Raw genomic sequence first — 21367 nt, forward strand, 5'->3', positions numbered from 1 at the left:
TGAGTGTATGAAATGCAAAGGAATTGCAGCAGGGGCTGCCTCCTGTTCGGACTGGGGAATCGCTGGTGAGAGGGGAGGGGGCACTGGGTTGCCTGGGGTTTTTTTGGTTTTGAAGATTGTAACAGCAGGTGAAGGTTTTAGCCCAGAAGATGATGCCGAAAGTCCCCGTTTACCCCAGGAAAAGCTGAAGTGAGGGCTGCAGTCGTGGCTGTGGAAGGTCTGGCACCTGTGGCGGCACGCGGAAGGCGCTGATGGAAGGATGCCTGCAGAAGCGTGGGGCCGGGAGAAGGCTGCGCCTGCAGCCAAAGCCCCGGCGACCGCGTGCGAATCCCCGTGTGCTCCCACGGGCGGTGCACCCGTGCCCGGTGCACGCAGGGCCACCTCTTCCACCGCCGAACCACGCGCGGCGTCCCCAGGGCGGCCGTGCAGCCGCGAGCGCCGGGCGCACGGGCACCGCTGTCCCCGCCTGCGGGGCCGGGGGTCTCGGGGCGCGGCGGGGGCAGCCCGGCGGGCCCCCCGGCGGCGGCGGGGGCAGAGGCGCGGCGGGGGCAGCCCGCGGACGGGCGGCTCCCGCTCTCCGCCCCCTCTCCGCCCAGGAAGCCGCCCCGGGCGCCGGCGGCGGGGAGGGGGCTGGGGGCCGGCCGGGAAGTTTCGGCCCCCGCCGGCCCCCTCCGTCCCCTCCCCTCCGCTCCCCTCCCCATCCCGCCTGGCCGCGCCCGCTGTCCGCGCCGCGCAGGGGCGGTGGGCCGGCCGGCCGGCGCGCAGGCGGCGGGCGGCGGCGGGGGGCGGGCAGGGGCGGCGCTGCGGCGCCCCGGCTGGGCTCGGCGCGGCGCGGCGCGGCGCGGGGGAGCGGAGCGGCCGCGATGGGCGCCTCGGCGGCGGAGCGGCGGCGGCGGAGGCGGCGGGGGGAGCTGCTGCGGGGGCAGCTGGGCGCCCTGGCCGCCCTGGCCCTGCTCCTGGCCGGCTGCGCGGCCGGCCGCGGCGGTGAGTCTGCGCCGGGGGCCGCTCTGAGGGGCGGCGGGCAAGGCGCGGGGCCGCGGCGGCGGGCGGGGTCACCTGCGCGGAGGTGATCCCCCCCCGGGCGCCGGGAAGGGGAGGCGAAGCCCGCGGGGGCTGGGGCGAGCCGGGGCTCCCCCGCCCCAGGGGTCCGGGCCGGGGCCGGAGCCCTCCCCGGGCCGGGGCGGCGCGCGCTGGGGGGCGGCGGGGCCCCCGGGAGCGGAGAGAAACTTCGCGGGAGCGAGCTGCCGCGGGGCCGGGGCCGTCGCCTGCGTGCGGCCGCAGCCGGGCAGCGCCGGCGGAGCGGGCTCGGCGGGGCGGAGCGGATCCCTCCCGGTCCGCGGGGCCGGGGTCCGCGGGGCCGGGGTCCCCACGGCGGAGCGCGGCGCTCGGGTGCCGGCCGGGCTTCGGAGCGCGCTCGTCTCCCGCGGCGGAGCCGCCCGCCGGTGCCTGCCCGCGGCCGTGGGCTCTCGTACCTGTGGGGCTGGGGGCAGCCGCGCCCCGCTGGGGAGGGTTTTGGGGCAGTTCGAATGGGCTCCCGTGTGCCCTTTTGAGAGGAAAAGGTTTTTGGAAGGGTGACGCTCGGTCTTGGGTGTTGAGCGGCCGTCTCCTGCTTCATTTTGCAACCAGCTGTACAAAGAGGGTGATAGCAAGCAATTTATATTTTGCATTGCAAATATGTGAGTGTAAGCAGAATTTACGCAAGGCTTATTTTCCTTTAAGTGAAGGAGAGCGTACTCCTCCGTGACTTCAATTTGCTTTTTAAATAAACAGACGTGTCTTAAGGGTTTCGTGGTGTCCAGCATGGTGTAAGGAATGCTCTGATGTTTAGGAAAGAGCACAAACACCAGCTAAGACTTGAACGCAGTTTTTCTTATGGAGTATAACAATGCTTGGATGGGTTTTTAAGATTTGGGACTTTAATGACCTTAAATTAATCAAATTTTCTTTTTTTTATACATATATTCTAAAAGTTACGCTTGTTTTTCATGAACGTGGTGATTGCTTCTGAGAAGGAAGGCCAGGAAAGACAAACATGAGCACCGTTGTAAGTAAACAGGGGTGTATGCATGTACTTAAGTCTATTTAAGTCTACCCACACAGTATATGTGGATGTGTGACACTCATACCTGTCCTTCTTCTACGTAAACTCCAAAGACTGCTGGTGAGGAGGTGCTTCCTCTGGTGTACTCTGCCTCTCGTGCCGGTGGGGCCAGACCTGTGGTCTCTTCCCACTCTCTCGTGGTGGGAAACGGAGCCACCTCCAGCCTGTTCTCCAGCGGAGCAGACTGGCTGCTTGCTGCCTGCCTTCGCCACACGATAAATTGTAGATTACGTGGCAAAGGCAAATTTCAGACCTGTTTTAAACGGGGCACAGAGTGCACACTTCTCTCTGACAGGTGGTGTGAATTCCCGTCCCGTGTTTCGCTGTCCTTGAACATGGTTTTCCTGCTGATGCGAAGGGAGCTCCATCCGCTGAGTAAAGGAGGCACAGGCTGTAAAGGTCTGTGCCGCAGGTGGATTTGTCTGCTTGCGTTGGCCAAAGTGTTCCCTAGCCGGCACTGCTAGCTTTTGTCAGGGCTCTCGCCGTTTTGCTTCAGTTTGAGAGAGTATCTCACGTTGTGATCAGAGCGAGCTTAAAATTAAACTGAGAGATGAGAAATAGCGTTTGGCGCAACAGACACGGCACCTTGTGCGTCTGCTGCCGCACGGAGCCGGGAGCGACAATGAGAAGAATCGTTTCACAGGTGGAAATTTTCCGTAGCACCCACTGCATCCGCCACCTCTTCATGGGACCTAAGTGACTGGGCTCTCTTGGGAACCTCGCTTACAGCCAACAGCCTGGTGCTCTCTGGAGTTTGTGTCGTGATTAGACAGGAGGTGGAAAGAAGCGTTTTGACTTAGTGATTTAAATATTTTTCCCATGTAAAAATGTGTGGTTTAAGATCAAATGCCAACTTTTGATTAGACTGCAATGCCTTTATATCAAATGGCATCTCCCTTCCGACTCCCCTGGCAGGAGGCGGCAGCCTTACCCCGCGCTCCCAGGGTGGTTTTCACTGGCGAGGGGGTGTGGTGTTCGGAGTATACGCAGTGTGCGCGGCTGACGCGCAGCTCACTCGCATCCTTGATGCCAGAGAGACTGACGGTGGCGTAAAGCTGGGCACGGGTTTCATGGGGTGCAGTAGAGACACCGGAGTGATTGCTGCTCCTGTAGAGCCTTCACATCGAGGTGCGATCCAGTCCAGCAGCCCTAGGCTTGAATCACCTTTTTAGATGATACGTTCTCGCTTTTAACGCTGCTGTTTTTCTTAGTCAGTCCCCTTCCCCTCAGCTACTGTCTCTGCCACGACCTGGATCCCGAGGAGCAGGGCTTTTCGAGTCACAGGTGATCTCTGTTTGCAGGGGCGTGCGAGGTGTCATTGAGAAAGTGTATGTACTTGCATCTACCCGCAAGAAATAGGCTAGAGCTCTTCCTGAAGAGGCAGATAACCACAGCGTTTTAATTGATAAACCGTCTGTAGTGGGCATTTTAACTGATAAACCGTCTCTAGAGGATAGGGCGCAAGATCTGGGTTTCTGTTCTGGTGGCTTCCGCTGCTCTTCTGGGGGACTCAGTCTTTCCATCTCTTACTTGGCTGGGTCTCTAAAACGAGGCCTCCTTTTTTGTTGCTTTGAGATCTCCTGATGCTAAATGGTGTGTAATAACAAAGTGTTCTAACATTATAACGTTTATATGAAGGTCTTGCTCTCTTCCAGGCAGTGTGAGTCCGTGGTTATGCTCTGACGTCAAGGAAGTCACACTGGTGAATAAGAGGTGTAACCGAGATCAAACACAGCCCTGCAGACCCAAAATACAGCTGCCCGCCGCTGGGCTGCCATATGCTTTTTGGTCTGCTGAAGGGGACTGGAGGTGAAGGAAAGTTATAGGAACACCTGGTTGACTTGAACAGTGTGAGTCGCTTCCAAAACTCTACCTGACTGCCATCCTTGCAGAAAGAGCCAAACAAAGCGTGAGGTTTTCCTTTTTTTTTCCTTTCTCTCCCCACCCTCCCCGCCCCAATCTGCCTGATTCAAATTCTCTCTTGTAAAGAGAGGGAGGAGTGGAGAAGAGAGACTCCTTCATTATATGAGACTATCTTCCAAACTGTGATGATTCAGGTTTTTCAAGGGAGGCTTCTGAGTCAGGCCTTTTACCGGTGTGCTGTCGTGGACAGCAGAAATAGCAGGGGCATCAGTCAGTGGGATTTTTCTTTTCCTCTTTCTGTGTGCCTGTGTTTTTGGCAGGATGGTAAGGAAAAGCTGGGTCTGATTCGGCAGCCCTTACTCATGGGGATGGGCACATCCAAGCAAATGGAGTTGCCTGCGTGATTCAAGCATGGAAGATTTGGGTTGCTTTTAAGTCTTGTTCTAACTTGACGGGAGTGAAGTATTCAGAATGGTGGAGCAAGGCCTGCCAGGTGCATTGTGACTAGCTCTGAGACTTACTCTAAATCCAAAGCTCAGGCGGTTTTTACAGGAGGGATAGGTGCCCGCTGCTCCTTGGGGGCTGCGGGGGCTTGAGAGCGTCTGCGTCACGGTAACACACTTACAGAAGGCCTCGAAGCGATCCTGGGTGGCATGATGGGAGATGGGGAGCAAAGATCCCCGCGTGTCCGCCTTCACCCCTGCTCTAGGTGGAGGAGCTCACAGGACTGGAATGAACCACGTAGGCTGTTTCCTCCTGACCGCTTTGTCACGGGCCCTGCCTCAAAGGGCTTTTCCTTACAGATCTCCTTACTGCCAAAATAGCGTCGAAGAACCTTGGTGTGACAGATCCTGGTCCTCTAGCTGGGAATTAAGCGAAAACTCCCTGATTTCCTTTGGATGTTTTGGTTTGCGCAAACCAAGAAACCCAAACCGAACTTTAGAGGTCATGCAATGAAAGCACAAAAGCAGTTGTTTTCCTCACCTCTTCAGTGAAGCGTAATCCTAGCTTCAGTGAGAGTAATCCTAGCCCAGATGTAAAGCTGTAGTCGTTGGACCCCTGGATATGGGAATTTACCCTCATCAACTAGGGAGAGGCATCAGGCCAGAGCGTGGTATGTGACCTCTTTGGCAGGGAGCTTGTTTGGCCTTGCAGGAAATGACTTGTTCATTTATTTAGTACTTGTTCAAGGTCCTGCACCAACAGCTGACAGAGCGAGGTCTTCTGTTGAGCAGCTCACAGCTCGGGGAGCGGCAGGGACAAGGCATGCGGCCGCGCTTTGGAGGAGCGTGGGGAAATGTGCTTAAAAATATGCTTAACCTTCAGCATCTGCTTACGGTATCGGCAGAGCAGGGCTTGTACACCTGGCTGTGAATTTGTGCTTGCTTCAGGGTCTCCCTGAAGAGCCGCCTTAGAAGTGTCCAAATCTCCGTACCTGCCAATATTTGGAGTCCGCGTAATTAAAATGTTATCGAAGTGCCGGGGTGTGTGCCAGGCTGGTAACTTGCCAAAGTTGGGTGCCTGAGGTAAACTCCAGCACACCACCAGAAATCCCAGGATCCTGGTCCTCAGGATGTGGATGCAGGATGCTTGGGAGTTCCGGCTTCAGCAGGGCATGAAGGCAAAAGGTTGCCGGCCTCCCCAGCGACTCATAAACAGGGCGAGCGCAAGGCTGTGAGACGGTGAATAGCAGAAAAACTCAACAGTCGTTATTCCTTTAGTGCCCATTAAGGGGAAGGTGGGCTTGTGGCCCCACGTCTGCCTATGCTGATCTAACTGTAAATGCTCAGTCCTGCCCTGTCTGCTGCTCGTGGCTGCTCCTTCCCTCTTTGCCTCCTTTTGCGTGGGCTCTGGCATTTCAGCGGCCCTTAGCTGAGTCTTTTCAGCAAGCTAACCCAGCAGAAAACTAACCCAGCATAAATAAAGGAAGTTTTCTGCCAAATTAGCACACTAAAATGACTTGGTGAGGTGTCTTAAGCCGTGGCTGAATAGAGAGCTCTTGAGTGGTGGCCGTGGTCAGAATGGCAGAGCTTATGGTAAGGTGGGCACTGTTTGTTGGTTTTGTCTACGCCCTTTTTGAGTAGTTCCCTCCTGCTCCTTAATGTTGAGAAGGCTGGCTGGTCGTGCTGTCCATTTTTGGTCAAAGATTCTCAAACGGAAAGGCTTGGTTGGACCGGTCACATATTCGCATGGCAGGTACTCATGTCTGTAGCCTCCTGGGAGCGAGACTATGAAAAAAAGTCTGCCCGGGGCTGGGAGAGGGTCATTCAGGAGATCAGCAGCCAGCCCTGCAACTGGAAAACTCCCCTCACCCCTGGAGCTGACCCTGCTTCTAAGTGTTATTCTGCCCCAGGGCATTTTTCTCTGTTTTGTCTCTGTCCTTCTCTCTCTAAATTGATGGCAAGTCTATGGTAGCTGGAAAAATAATAATCTTTTTTTTTCTTCTGGTTTCTGTGCCTTTGGAGTAGTTTAAGTTACCCTTTCTAGCTTTCCTATCACAAGGAGGCATAGAAAATTTAGTTTTCGTAGAGCCTTCCCCAAGATAAGACTTGAAGAAAAGAGCCAGGTCTCATGAAACCTGTCACTGAAAACTTGGAGTTTTGTTTTTTTCAAATGAAAACCAGATGGGGTTCATGGAGCATAGAGCCTGAGGGATGCATCTTGTTACTGCTATTACTTGGAAGCCAATGCAGCTTCTTCAGGCAGTTTCTGAGAAATGCAGGTTTCTTCCGCAGGCACAGTGATCATCTGCTGCGCTGCCGTGGGAGCTGCATCTTGCTGTCGCAGGGCTGCGCTTTGCCACCTGTTCTGAGGCATGCCGCTTTTTACAGCCGGCAGCCAGGCAGTTGAGTTGCAGTGGTGCATTTTTGCAAAAAAACGGGCGTTTGCTTTTTCCAGCCTTGTCTCCCGTGCCCTTCTCTAGACCAGTCTTTAAGCGTGGGATTTTTAGAAGGCACTGGGGATTTTCAAAAGCTTTGTTCTGCTCTACGTTTTACCTTTAATATCACCACGAGTCGAGTCAGACCAATGCCAAGAGCCGTTGGTAACATCATCCTAATTCTTTTCCGCTGCTGTGGCTTTACGGGAAGAAGCAGTGGGCATGCCCAGGTGTGGGCAGGATGTTTATAGTCCTGCCACTTTAATCATCGTGTCCTGTAGACATGCAGAAGAGTAAGGTTACACAGTGAGTAAATCTTTGTGGCTGGTCTGCAGCAAAGCTGCATTACTCACAGCATCAAAGGGAAATACTGTGAAAATGAAAGCGGTAAATGTGTGTAATTTGCAGCTCGTGAATGGATTCTTGGCTGACCGTAAAGGGATGAAGGTGTTTACCTCGGCCTCTCCGTGGAATCGTTGCTGGACTGTCAGACTCTCCTCCAGCTCTGAACAGCCTGTCCTTGCGTTATTTACTGCCAAGGGCATCCTGATTTGGGATTCTGCAGTTAGCTACTTGAAACCCCTAAGGGGCAGTTCCATCTCCCTTTATCTTGTCTCCCAGCAAAGTTTACGTTGTCTTTTCTTGCATTGTCTTCCACAGAAGGTCAAGTCTCCACAGCAGCCAGAAAAGCGCCTGTTCAGGCGAGACTTAGGTCTGATTTTGTCAGCTTGGAAATCGATAGCAAAGGAGCTGCCTTGATATGGAGATGGCCATGGGATGAGCCCACTGTAGCTGGGGATTTTGGAGGGTGTTGAGGCCTCCATCGCTTTGGCAATGGCGCCAACTACATCACAGGAGCGTCTGTACCTCTGTCAGACATTAAATGCATGCAGTCAATGTGTTTGTACCATAGCATGGCTGGATTTCAGCTTAACACTCCGATTTAAAAATAAGAGATTTAAATCTCTAGATGCTAAGCTTTTCTTTAGGAGCAGGCTGAGAAAACTCTGGAAATGAGGGCATTTCTCTGTGTGTTTGATTGTTGGGGGTTAAGGAAGGGCAAGGAGGGCGAGGGAGCAGGGTGGGATGTTGCATCCAGCAACAAGGGGTGATGAGTAGAAGCCCACAGTAACTGGAGACAACTCCAGCCTGGATTAAAACCTGAAGCTTGATGTGGACTGAAGATGTTTAAGTTGAATTTTTTTGGCGGTATCCCTGAGGCTAGGAGCACTGCACAAGGGCTCCAGGGAGAAGTCCTGGAGTCTGGTTCTTCTGAAAAAAGGGAGGCGTTGAAGAGGAGTCCAGATGTGGTGTCCAGGGAGAAGGCTGTGTGGGACAGTACTTGCTGGGACTTTATTTGCCTTTTATGGACTTTTTTGGGTAACAGGGACTGCTGAAGAGGTGGGATTGAATGTCATCTGCCTATAAACCTTGCCTGTGGGAAGCAGGTCGTCCCCAAGTCCTGTCTGGGGCCCGGAAACTGCCCGCAGGCCCAGAGGAGAGGGGAGCGGGAGCGTGTCTCCTGTCATACCTCCGGCTCCACGCCGTCCTCTCACTCAGCTCCGCAGGCTGCCTTCGGCAGGGCAGTCGTGGATGCTGTGTCCGTGGATGTGAGCGTGTGCGTGGGGAAGGGGATACACCTTTCATAAAGGAAAAATGCTCTTGTGCACGAGGGAGTGTCACAACTGGTCTGGAGGCACAGATTTTGTTGTTCTGAAACATTCCTTTGCTGAGCTGTGAGCCGAGCAGCTGTGCTAAGTGGCTGAGACTCACAGTCTGGTCTGACCTCTCTATACCTCCAGTAGTGTGTGCGGTACTTTGGCTAACAGCCATGTTTGTGTGTCCATAGGCAGTTAGGCCATGGTCCAGGGGGCGAGTGCTTGACTTGCAGCGTGTGAAGTAATGCGGTTGACTTCAAGTGGGCTCGTGTGTGTACAAGGTTAACCAGATCCTTCCTCCAGCCGTTCCTCCATCCAGGCCTTCTCAGAGGAAATGAGGCAAGTAAGCAAGTCCTCAAATTATAAAGCAGGGAAACTGAGATAAGAGAGGAGTTTGCGGGACTCTCCCAGCACAGGAATGACAGAGCCCCAGGTGGAGCGCAGATCTGCAGATGGGTTTATGCATCAGCCCGCAGCGTACGGACATGTCCTTACAGATCAACCCCGGGAAGTCTCTTGTGGCCCCACGGTGGCTGAGGGATAAAAAGTGCGCAGCCAGGGCGTTCTCTGTAAGCGCAGTATATCTCATCTGTTGTGGTGGTAGAAGAGGAGAAAGACGTGTTTGGATGGTGCTGAGCGTGCTCTTCTGAAGAAAACTTTGGTATGCCAAGGCTCGTCCTCAGCGTTGGCTCCTGCAGCAGGCATCACCTATCAAATGAGAACTGCAAACAGATTTTTAATAGCTCAATTAGGAAAGAGCCTGCTAAAGTCCAGGAAAAGAATCTTTGATATACAAGCCAAAAACATGCTAAGTGAACTACAAACAACTGAAGGGTCTGCTATTAAAATAATTCTCATTCAGAGATAGACTCGGCTGTTTTTTTTCCCTAAGATGGCCAGAACATCCTGTCACATAAAGCAGGAGGAGAAACGAGCCTTACATGGACATTCCTTTCTCCTCTGAGAAGATCTGCCCTCCAATTCTCAGTGCACCTCTTCGTGATAGTCGGTTTGTATTTTGTTGCCAGCTCACAGGGAGAACGGGACGGAAAGAAACTCTTTTAAATGAACATTGCACGCGCTGAGGCAGTGCAACAGTTCATCTTAGGGGAAACAAGAAGATAAGCCATGTCAGTTGACGTTACACACAATGACGGGTACTGAAGGGCTCATAGCGTTTGATTTCTGTTGTTAAAAAAGAGCAGGTATGTATGATGTGCAACTCCACAGGGTGGTGGCAAGTAGAAAAGAGTTGTTAAATGCCTTGCTTTCGTGCTCAGTAAGTGCCATGCAGTACGGGAGCTGGTGAGGATTCTGGCCGCGATCATACTTGACGTGTATGTTCTGCTCCCTTCTCTGCAGAAGGGTGCTGTGGTGCTGCTGCAGGGCTCGGGACAGAGGATGCTGTAGAGCCCTGCAGACAACAGCCTTTCCGAACTGCACAGCGAGAAGAGATCTCCTTGATGGGGTGGCACGAAGTCCCCCCAAGGATGTAGGCTGCTGGACAGCTGGTTGGACCGGTCCCTTGGCGTAACCAACGCACGGCGCCATGGTTAAGATCTTTTGACTGAGCAGAGGTTTTTCGTCTCAGGTGCGGGTGAGCAGAGACCATCCTGCCACAATATTGAGTGTACTGGCTCGTGTAGGGTTCTCACAAGCCCTGTTGTGCAAACTGAGCTAAAAAGACCCTTGTCCCAAAGAGCTTCCTTCCAACCAGAGAACTGTCATACACAGCTTGCTTGTTCAACAGGTTACGTCGGTTGTGCTCGTGGCAAGGTGTTGCTTGCTGTGGACTCCTCCTCAGAAAGCAGTATCATTGGAGGGGAGGGAGAAGGAGAGAGGTGCTACTTAAAAAAAACCTTAAGTTAATTTTACTGCTGACAAAGTAAAATAAGTTAGGAGTTTCATGTCCTTTGGATTTATTCTTGCACTAAATCAGAGGAGGCAACAAATCAAGCTGCTTCAGGAGTGGAGGAGTTTTCCAAGAACATAACTGAGTAATGTGAAAGCCTCTTGAGTCAAAAAACGATCCAAAGGGAGGTTGCAGGAGCGCCGTCTCGGCGTTGCTCGCAGCTGGAGGCAGGCAGAGTGTTTCAGGGGAAGGCCTATGGGCCCGGGAGGCCTCGGGAGCCCTTGTCCTGTGGACCGTAGCCGGGGTTGCGCCTCCCGCCGGAGCCAGGCCTGCGGAGACGGAGCTGATGCTGTGTCCAGGGTAAGAGGACTTACTCGAGGGGTGCTTCCCTAAGGTTTATCCTGGGAATGAGTGGCTGCGTGCCCGACCGGTGACGTGGCCAGTGCCGCCTTCCAGGGCGCCTGTGCCAGGCACCGGGCCGGGTTGCGGGCAGCCCGTGGCCTGGTGGCGTCCCCTGAAGCGACACGGGCTCCTGGTACCCTTCCTCTCCCAGATTCCTGGGTGTCACTTCCCCGGTGGCACGCCCCGGGCCGGGTGGTGTCCGGTGAGACCGAGGAGGAGCTGCGGTGCCACCGCACCCAAAGGGACGGGAGCCGCCTGTGGCTACGTGGCCGGCAGGAGGGGCCTCGCCCGCCCGGGCCCTGCCCCGCCGTAGGAGCCGGGCCCAGGCCGCGGTGGGGAGGACGGCCGGAGGCCCGGCTGGACGGCAGGCACGGGGGGGACCAGGTGTGGTGAGGGTGAGCAGGGCCGGGGACAGCCCAGCGGTGGCGGGGCAGGTCTGAGGGTCAGGCGGGTGTGTTACCCTTGGAGGTAGATCGACCTTAAGTGGGAACCTCTGCCCTGCGTCTGCTGCAGGAGAAAGTCTTTCACAGACAGGGCAGTTTCTTGCGAGGATGGATCTTGATGAAGGAATTGGTCTTTTTTCATCTTTATTTAGATCCTGTCTAGAGTTTCCCAGTCTTAGGAGCTTCCTGTGAAGAAAAGCACGAGATCTGGTGACTCCCAAGCCCCTCCTGAAATCCAGCCTTCCTGCACAGGGTATCAGGTGTTTGGCTTCTTGGTGTGACGAAGCAGCACTCCGACATGCCGCTGGTGATGAAGGCAAGTTGAGAGAGAAATCTGAGAAGATTTTGGAACGATAATGCAACTTAAAAGGAGAAGAATGAAAAAAAGTATCAGTCACCACCCATTACTGTGTGCTAAAATTAAAATCCCTAGGGATTTAGCATAACAGACTGTAAAATGAAACGACAGCATTGGTGGTTTTGTTTTTAAAGCCTTGACCATAAGGCTATTTTTTAAAAAATACCAAAGGCTTTTTGTTTCATTTTAGTGAAAAACATGTATTTTCCAAGGGAAGCCCAAGTTCTGTTAGTCCCACTGCCTGTCGCTTACGTGCGCGTTTCCAAAGCATCTCACGAGCAGGCTGCGAGCCGGCTGGCAGTGCTGTTTGGATAGGGAGGCTGAGGACCGGAGGGCTGTAGGACTGGAGTCTCAAATTGTTTAAATTGACTTTGGTGGCACGGTGCCAGCTGACACCAGCTGAGAATCTGGACAGAACAACTTATCCAAGGTCACCTCACGGGCTAATAGCAGAGCAGTGAATTAAACCCGGGTCTGCACAGTCTCACTTCAGGGTAAATAAAGAATGCATACTGCTTCCTGGAGGGTCTTGCTGTTCTTAAAGCCTTATAAAGAAAGGACAGTGTCAAACACTTGATTCTGGTATGATGTGGAGTACGAGCCTTTTGTGCCAGGATCTCTGGTTAAAAACAAACTTTTTTTTCCCCTATAGTATTATTTATTTCCTTAAAATACTTTGGAAAGTTCCAGTGTGGGATTTTGCTAGAAAGATGCCCTTCCTCTGTGTGAGTGAGGGGCTGAGTTGAGCTGGGCCAGGCTCATTTCTCAGAGGAGAAGGGCTGAGGTGCTGCTGCGCTGCTCGTGACGGGTACCTGTTTGGGCTTGTGTCTGCCTTTGTGTCTGTCTTTTTCAGCAGGTAGGGAAACGTTCCCCGGGTGAAAAGAGTAAGAGTGTAGTGAGCAGTGTGGACAGGGAGTGCATTCACATCATCTGCTTGTAGGGACAGGCTGCCTTTTCAGTGATTGCAGAGGAGTCTCTACAAACTTCAGTCAAGGCTTAGTACAGAACCTCCCCTTCGAAATGTTTCAGGAGGTTCGTATGCTAATGTTACCCTGACAGTACGTTTAAGGGCCAGTCTAAAATGCGTTCAGGCCAATGACAGTTTTCTCTATTGATTTCAAGGGTGACAAAGATCGAATTCTTTGAGTCCTCACTTGGTTTTGGAATGGGGTTTTCATTAAATTCTTTTCAAGGATGGGCATGACATGTTTCTTCTTCTCTGCTTTCCATGTTTCTGAATACTGAGACGGCCTCATAGACCACTGTCTTCCACGTGCTGTTTTCTCCGTGGGGGGAAAAGGAAAGATCAGAAAAGGCAGGGCTGTTCCAGCTTTGGCCATCTGGAGTTATTCCTTAAGGTCATTTTGGTCAGGCTTGCATCAGTGGTTTCAGCGCACCTCTACACCATCGCCCCATTTCCCTCTCCCTCCCTTGCTCAGAGGCTCCCTATGTGCAGCAGATGTTTACAGGTCCATGCTGGACTTGTACCGCTCTCGGGTCCCTTACAGCCTCTGACTTGAGATGCCTGCGGCGCCCCTGAGGCGGAGCCCAGGGAGCCTGTTCCCAGCTCGGGCACCGCACCCCTGGGGAATTAGGAAAGTGCTCTGTTGAGTGGTGGGCCTTGGTTCAAGGGCTGACCCATGTGCTCAGCACCAGAGAACTTGTGATCGCTGTGTTTGACCAGAAGACAAACTCCTGGAAGTGTGAGATTTCCCAGTGTGGATGCTAAATGTACGAGGTAGTTCTGGAAAACCAGTGAAGTTGCACAAAATATGAGTATTAATGATGATTGTATTTTTTCCCTGTGCATTACCAGGGCTTTTCAGAAAAGAGCTGAAACTAGTGTTTCCAAAATTACGAAGTGTTTCCTACATGAGCTGAAATGTGGGAATTTACAAGGTGCTTCCTCGTTGTGTCTACAGATTCTTTTCTTTTCCCTTCCCTGCCCCCCCCCAGCCCTGAAAAATTTTTTTCAATAACCCTCATGTTGGTATGGATGTGGGAGAGAGAATAGGAGGCCTGCATTAAAATGCAGGGTCTGCCGGCAGAGATGCACAAGGTTGAACGGCCTGGTTCTTGCTGGAGGGAGTCCCACAGCTCATTTCCTCGTGTGGGACTGCGAAAAGTGACCCGAATGGTGCAAAGCAGAATCGAACAAGCAGGACACTCGCTGTGTTCTCCCTGCCCCGTTACGTGGCTGTTACAGTGCGCGCACCCTCCCCAGGGGCAGCGGGGAGCTGGCACCCCTGTGCTAAGGTGAGCTTGGGCTTTACAGCCAAATTTGTCTGCAGGAGTGAAGGAGTAGCTCTCAGCTGGAGGGGGAAGGGACAAGGGACAACCTCAGATAGCTCAGTGGTGACACCTGTTGACTGGGAAAATGGCTGTGCCGTGGTCGGAGGTAGGGGGACCGTGGGCAGGAAGAACCGAGGTATTTTGGTGGGATAAGCCTTGGCTTGTATCATCAGCGTGAAAGAGAATAGAGGAGGCAGCGTCTGGTGGTGCAGTTTTATTAGAAGAACCTGTCGTGGGAGAGAAGCTGCAGCAGGACACATCTTACTTTTTCCGGAGAGACGAAGCTGGTAATTTTACTGTGGCTGATTAAAATGTGCCTGTCTCCAGGTCTGCGATTCCCACGGCTGGTGGGCTTTGTCCCTCTCCTGATTACCAGATTTATTTCTAGATATGTTTACTTACTTCTAATAAATATAAGAAAGAAATATAGTCCTGGGGCTTCTATATATATTTGTCTGTAATTAAGGTAGGATTAATTGCTTAAAATTGTTTTTAAGGGCCTGTTATGAGATCAGCAGATAGGAGCATGGGATAAAATGCATAATGAATACATTATGTTATAAATAATGGACAAAGCCAGTGCACAGGCATCCCTGAAAGGTAATAGCTCTTTCAATATTTAATTAAGTGGGTACCATAGGGAAAACACTCGCTGTCACTAAGGTAATTTTCAACCTGGCTTAGTGACACATAGATCAGTCTGAATGAGGGCAGAAACCTGCATGCAGCTGGGACCCTTGGTAGGCACAGTTCATGGTAATCGTAGGGAAATATTTGTTGACTGGAGAACTGGTGAGAATGGATAATGTTGAGGGTTGGTAGAGAGGAGGTGCTGATGGTACCTGGAAGAGTTGTTGGAACTAGTGCTTTGCTCATTTTCTTAAGGTGGAGTTGCTGATCTAGCAGCATAGGAAGCCTCGTGCCTCTGTCTGCTTTGTGGAAGAACCAGGCTCTCCAGGAGGACACCTGTTGGCTGTTCTCTCCTGCTCTTGGAGCCCATTTGCCTGCGGCCAGCTTGTTGCGGCAGCTCCAGACCAGATCCACTTGCTGGCCGGTGGCAGAGAACAGGGTTGAGTGAAGAACCGTGAGCGCCCTGAAACATCTAAACCGCTGTGTGGGGGGTGCAAGCCTTCACGGCCTTTCTCGAGCTCCTCGTTGTGGTTCTTTCTGTGGCTCTTGCTATCCGGTGTTAATTTTCACCCCATGCACTGGGAACGAAAGAGATGCATTAGTGCAGGGAATTCAGTTTCGTAGGGAGGAAGGCGCAGCATCAATTATGAGGCCAGCGGCTGCCCTTCAGCATGTTCTTATCTGTGATAAAAGTGGAGTCTCATGGGTTTTCTGAACAGATACAGAAAAAGGGGAAGCGTTGCCCCATCTGCAAGGCCTAAATTCACACCTGTGTCCCTAACTGCTCGTTTCACATTTCCCATCTCCTCTGCGCTCTCATTTCGTTATGTTTTATCCCCCGTCCTTACACTAGCTCCACTGCAACTTCACCCGTGCCAGTGTGGCAGGTAGTTAAATGAGACGCCTCAGTGCAAGGCCTGGGAGATTTGTGAGGGCTGCAAAAGTCCAGCATATCTCTCCAGGCCTCTCGGTGGGGTTTCCTGCTTTGTATTTCCTTGTCTGGCTATCAGGGAGTTTTCCTGAATTTCACAGCACGTAAAGAGTGCTTTTAGGGAGCAAATCCAGATTCAGTATCGTACAGTGGAGTTAAGTATCAGAGCTGCTATATTCTCTGGGGCTGAGACCTTGTCTCCATGTTGCAAAGTGCCTAGCATGTTTCCAGCACTATGGTAGCAGTAAATAATAACGATTAAACAAATAACAGTTACAGATTTGTGTAGTGTTGTTGCAGGGAAACACAAGGGGAAAAGAGTTGTAAGGCAAAGGGAAGAGAGAAATAGTCTTTTTAACTTGAAAAACATGTTTGTATTGAAATTGGACACAAAAGCTCCCTTTTCCCTCTTGCTTGTTTATTTTTTGCAAGATCCATTTTTTTCTTTCTCCTTTGTGGAGAAAAGCATGAAAAAACCCCCTTCTTCTGCTCTTTTGTGATGGCTCCCCTATCATCGGGGCGTTCTGGTGTTTAGATACCAGACTGGGAGCCAGGGCTTATGACACTCTTTTTTTTTCTTTTTTCTTTCTTTCTTGAAAGGGGCGGCTTATTTTTAGTGCTTGCAACACCCGGCTCACTGGAGGGACACAGCAGGCCTGTTCCACCCGTCATCCACGGGAGGGTCACGTTCACCGAGGGAGCAGGATCTGCTCTTGCTTTTCGTGTGCTTCTCTGATCTGCTCCGTTTCTGGCCGTTTGTTCCTTCTCTGCAGCCCCCGTGAGCCGAGGCAGCCCCAGGGCCCCGTCCTTTGGGGCAGCCAGCTCCGGGCTTCCAGCTTCTTCAGCCTTGCTGCTGCGGTGCAGGGGCTGATGGAGCAGCTCCGAGCCTGGGCGCGGGTGGCAGAGGCTCTGGTGGGAGCTGGCACAGAGGCGCGGGAAGGACGTGGAGGGGTCGATTCTGCACAGGTTCTGCCCTTCCTCATCTGAGGGATTCACCTTGCCGTGCCGTGGGCGGATTTACACCCTTGTGTCCTGAGCTGTTTGTTGTCTGTTCAGGTAGCGGCAGTTGCCGGAGGAGCTCCTTGTTCCTTGGACGCAGCAGAGAAAGGGCACGTCTTCCCGGGGCGCGGGGCTGCCCAGCCGCTGCGCGCGTGGAGGCTGAGCCACCCCGTCCCTCTCTGCGGGGAGCTCATCCCCAGAGCCTGGAGACCCGCGCTGACGCTGCTGGCCGGGGCTCGGATGCGTTCGGCTGCGGACCCTGCAGAGACGGCCGCCCCCAGTCCCTTCTCGGGAGACCCCCCCCTTCGGATGCAGGGCCCTTTCTGCTGGGGCTCCCCTCCAGCCTCGGCCCGCTGCCTCTCTACGGGTCGTTGGGTGGGCAAACAGCGGACCCTCGGCTCGCAGGGTAAACTCAGTGCTGGTTGTGCAGGCAGAGCTGCAAGGGTGACTCTTTGAATATATTTTAGAACGTAGCTGGGAAAAAGTCATGGTTTCTTTTCTTTTTTTGGAGGGGCGGGGGGGAAGAACTGCTATGTTTCTTTTCCCAGCATGTCTTTATGATATTTTCAGAGTAAGTTTAATTCTGCAGAATTATATTTAGCTAAAAGTGTAAAAGAGGACAAACCAAAATAAAATACTTTATTCCAGGTTGACTGAAACATTTCATCTGACCCAAAACTGTCTTTCCTCCCACCATGTCCGCTCAGAATTAGGAGAGAATTACATAAATGTGGGGGAAGGAGCAGTGAATGTTCAGCTCCGAAACAAAACAAACCCAGTCAAACCCCAAGTATTTGCCCCTGTCACGTGGGTTTGGAATACAACTCATTTTACACTGCTTTTTAAAAGGTTAGTATCTCCTCCAGAGAATTATGCTCTTACTGCAACACATTACCCACGCCTTCCAAGAAACAAGGATCTGTTTGATAACAGCGAGGATCTCCGTTACTGCTTTTTCAGCCATGTGAGGTCTTGATTTCCAGGTTCAAGCAGCCACGGGATCTTGGAACTGTATAAAAAGTAGCACTGTTAGTGATGGAAAATAAATTTTAGGTTATTTTTAACTCATTGTTGCTCATTTTTTCCTTGCTGTCTACCACGAAGAAAGAAAATCGTGATGGTGAGTTTGATACGGTAGCCGGGGATGAGCTGGGTGACTTGTGGTGCAGCCACCTGTAACACGCTCTTACTGCTGCGCTTCTCGCCCTTTGTTTCTTGCTCCTGCTCTGGAGTCAGAGGGACCTTTTCTGTTGGCTTCCCTGCTCCATCCAAAGCCCGTGTTTTGGACAGTGGCCTGGGGGCATTCTGAACAGCACTTGTGGATTGCCAGGAGCGGGGAGGCTTGGTAAATTGGGTTGAGGAGGTTGCCGACACAAGAAGGGAGCTCAGGGGGAGTTTTGGTGAAATGCAGAAAAAGGAAGGAGCAGGCAGTCTGAATGCACTCCGGGTTGCCCAGCCTCCCGTGCAGGGAGCGGGGCAAGGACGGGCCTGAGAGGGATGCTTGGGAAGGAGCCTGGATCAGGGGGAGGAGCTGCCCTGAGGACGTGTTAGGGAGGGGGGATTTATTGCCCATCTTCCTTTTATGCCTCTGAAAACTTCCTCTCTATTTGTTAGGGGGGGAAAAAAAAGCGCTGGCATCTCCAGCAGGGTCATGCAAAGGATGCTGCTTTATCTACCCCTGAAACTCACCTCTGCAACAGCCACAGAAGCAGTGGGAGGCAACGGCAGAGTTGGCTGGCCAGGATTAGGAGGTTGTCCCATTTTTGGAACGTCCCAGTGCAGAAGAAACGGGCAACAGCTCTGTCAGAAAAGATGTACCGTGGCAGGGCGCAGTGGAAATCGCGCCTGGCAGTCAGCAGCTGCCAAGCAGCAGAGATAATATCAACAGCGTCCAGACCTTCCATTTGTAACAGGTGAAATGTTAATGAAATGAGAGTGCCAGCGGAAGAGTTAAGATACCCCTGAGAAATGGAAGTAGAGAGTCGGGCTAAAAATACTTGGTGCTGTTGTCTAGGTCAGTGGGAAACTGTCACCTTGAGTATCGCGTGTGGTTTAAGCAGGGGCATAGAGGAACGTCCAAGGAAAAACCATGAAAATTATTAGAGGCATGAAAAGATTATCATAAGAAGAAAAACACTGTTTAGTTTGAGAGGAGCTGAATCACAGGAGGCGTGATAGGGAGATTTAAAAACCGGTATTTTTTATTAGGTGCTAAACTCTTCCTTTTGCACTTACGTGTAAAGCAAGAAGAAGGGAATGGTCAAGCTGATACGAATAATAAAGAAAACAAATTTCTGCACAACTGGTAATGAACAATCAAGGAAGATTTGCATATCCAATGACAATTTTTGGCACAAGGCAGTGAACAGGAAATTTTATCTTCGGTTAACTAAGCCTAAAACCAACACTGTTCAGGATGGTGGAGAAGTGCACGCAGAAATCCATGGTTCTCTTGGAGCCTGTGCACCACCTAAAAGATGAGTTAGACCTTGTGATTGGTCTGAGGTGGAGGTGTTTTACTGACCTGGAGAACTAGTAGACCTAAAAAGAGCTAGCTTTTTAATGGTTAGGTTTTTTAAAAAACCCGCCTGTTTATTTGTAAATAAAAACCTGTATCAAAATACCTGTTTTGTAAGAATATGAAATGTCACAGAGCTCATAAATTTAGAGAAAAACCAATCTTCTTCCATACTTTCCTGTTAATGAAAGACTTTTTCCGCTAATTTCTCCTTTGCTTTCCTTGAGGAAAAAATGTTGTTGCCTTTGGCTTTATCTATAACTTCTGGGGAAGTGAAAAGGCAGGTAAAATGGGAACCCGTGCACTCTGTATAAGTAGTTACTTAAAATCGGTTTTGGGGAGACTTCTCGATTTTTGAAGCAAGCAAAAAAGAAGCGTGCTCAAGGGTAAAGCGTCCTCCCTGTGGCTGGCCGAGCTGCGGATGCTCTGGCACCTTGGGTAGCCAGGGCGCGTGATTACCGCGGCGGGGGCTCAGGGCGGACACAGTAACTTACGCCCCGCCAGCACATCGCGCCGTCCCTCTGACGGTCCTTCTCGTGCCGTGAGCCCGGTCCTCGCCGCTTCTGCGGCAGTGACGAGGCGTGCTGCTGCTTAGCGGGCAGAAAACGGAATCTGCTTTACTGCCATTTAACCGGCGAGCATCGGAGAACGCCCGAGTCCCTAACAATAGAACGCTTGGTTTGCATCACGCAGCATCTGGATTTCAGTCTGTCCTCCCGAATACGGCAACGCCTTCCTAAGCTGTGCTGCGCATGCTGTGATGCATTTGGGTATTGCATCTCCCTCGTGCTAAGAATCGTACAGACGTGTAGGGAGAAGTAGGCCTCGTGCAGAGCCGAAGCAGGCGGAGGGTGAAATTGGTGACAGAGACAGCGAGCATTTGGTTAAGGTCACAGCAAGTCTGTGGCATTGGACTTCAGTCTCTTAAATCATTGCCTCGTGCTGTGGCTCCGGGCTCCGGTCTGTGTGGGGTTTACCTTTGGGTTGCACGGCCCGGGGGGAGGTTTGATGGTATTGCTCTTTAAGTGCTGCAGCGAGCAGAGGAAGATTTCATCTCTTGCAAAGGTACTCTTCTGTCGCCTGAGCTTTGCTGCGTCAAGCACTGCAGGTAGCATCGGAGCTGCAGGTGCTGCCCAGCACCCCCACCCACCAGCAGAGGTGCGTGGAGCGCTACGAGCACCCCTGGGTGCCGGCCACAAGCAGGGGGTGCTCCGGGCGGAGGACGCTTCTGTGTTGCTCCTTGCTCCCCGGTGCCTCTGCAGGGGTCAGCAGGTGACGCCAGCCTCTGGCCGGGCAGGACGGCCGCCTCGAGTGGCTGAGAGCTCGGTGAGCCGTCACTGCCCTGGGTGGGTTTCTACAAAGCATTGCCTGACCTTAAAGTTTTCTTTGTCTTCAGGGGGGGAGCGGAGGAAGACTCAAGCAGAATGCAGGTGGAAATTTCACTTTCAGATGGTAGGTAGCTTTTCAGAGTTAAAATAAGGCCAAAGTCACATTTTTTACCGTTCTTCACGTCGTGCTGTGAGAGCTGTAGAGCTACCTGACCTTCAGAGCGCGCCCTGCCTTCCCAAGCCGCAGCTGGGCTGCGTTCGGAGCATCGCTCCCAGCTGCTGCTCGTGAGCGCCTGTGCTGGCTGGGAGGGGCGGAAGCTTCCCGGGGCCCTTGATGGGCTCGCGAGCTCGTTGCTGGGAGAGGGCTGGTGGGTCTCTGCCTGGAGGTGCGCTGGAGTCTGGCTCGGCGCCGAGATGGTAGGTGCGTGGGTGCGCGGAGGCTGTGTTGTTCTCAGATGGGTACCTGGTCTTCTGCCTCGCTCCTGGGAGGGTGCACGTGAGGGAAGAGGGGCACAGAGGCGGTGTGATACCGTGTGGTGTGTTTGAGGTTGGGACGGGTTTCTGGGCTCAAAGAGTCGGCCTCTCTGATGTCTCTGGAGGGGTCTTCAAACTGGCAGAGAGGAGGTTCGGTTTGGACAAAGCCTATCTGTATGGTCACTGCTGGTGGGAGAACAGGAGAACTTGCAGTTCATCCCTCCAGGCCTGCGATCCTCCTCTAAGACCAGGCTGGACCTTTAATCAAGGTTGCATTTACTTCTGTAGCAGAGAGCGAGAGGCATTTGGGATATAATTGTGTCTGGGGGTTTCGTGGGGGCTGCTTTTTTTTTTCTGCTGGTGGTCACATAGGAAAATTGTGATAAATGGGGGAGAAAGATACCGGGAGGGGGGTGCGGTGAGAATTTAGACCTTGTTTCTGCCTCTTTTTGTCTGTGCGGGAGCTTAGATTCAGGGGTTGCTGCCTTGGCTGTTAGCAGAGAGGTGAGGTGGTGTGGGTGGAGGTGTCTCCCCGGGAGCTCCTCAGCCCTGCCTCAGCAAGTGCCGAGGGCAGAGAAAGCCAGGGAGCGACCTCACAGGGAGCGGTGGATGCTTTGCCTGGGCGGAGGGCGGCTGGGCG

At 52.7% G+C, this 21367-nt stretch overlaps 1 protein-coding gene across 1 annotated transcript in view; it reads left to right on the top strand.

Moving 5' to 3' along the window:
- Positions 1–849: 849 nt before the first annotated feature.
- Positions 850–21367, top strand: part of SLC24A3 (solute carrier family 24 member 3) — a 172259-nt gene continuing 151741 nt past the window's right edge. The window contains exon 1 of the mRNA XM_075147904.1: positions 850–984. Coding sequence (XP_075004005.1) covers positions 864–984 — 121 coding nt within the window. The 5' untranslated portion in view covers positions 850–863. The remainder of the gene's footprint in view (positions 985–21367) is intronic.

Source organism: Calonectris borealis, chromosome 3 (genome assembly GCF_964195595.1).
Source record: "Calonectris borealis chromosome 3, bCalBor7.hap1.2, whole genome shotgun sequence".
NCBI classification, from domain to species: domain Eukaryota; kingdom Metazoa; phylum Chordata; class Aves; order Procellariiformes; family Procellariidae; genus Calonectris; species Calonectris borealis.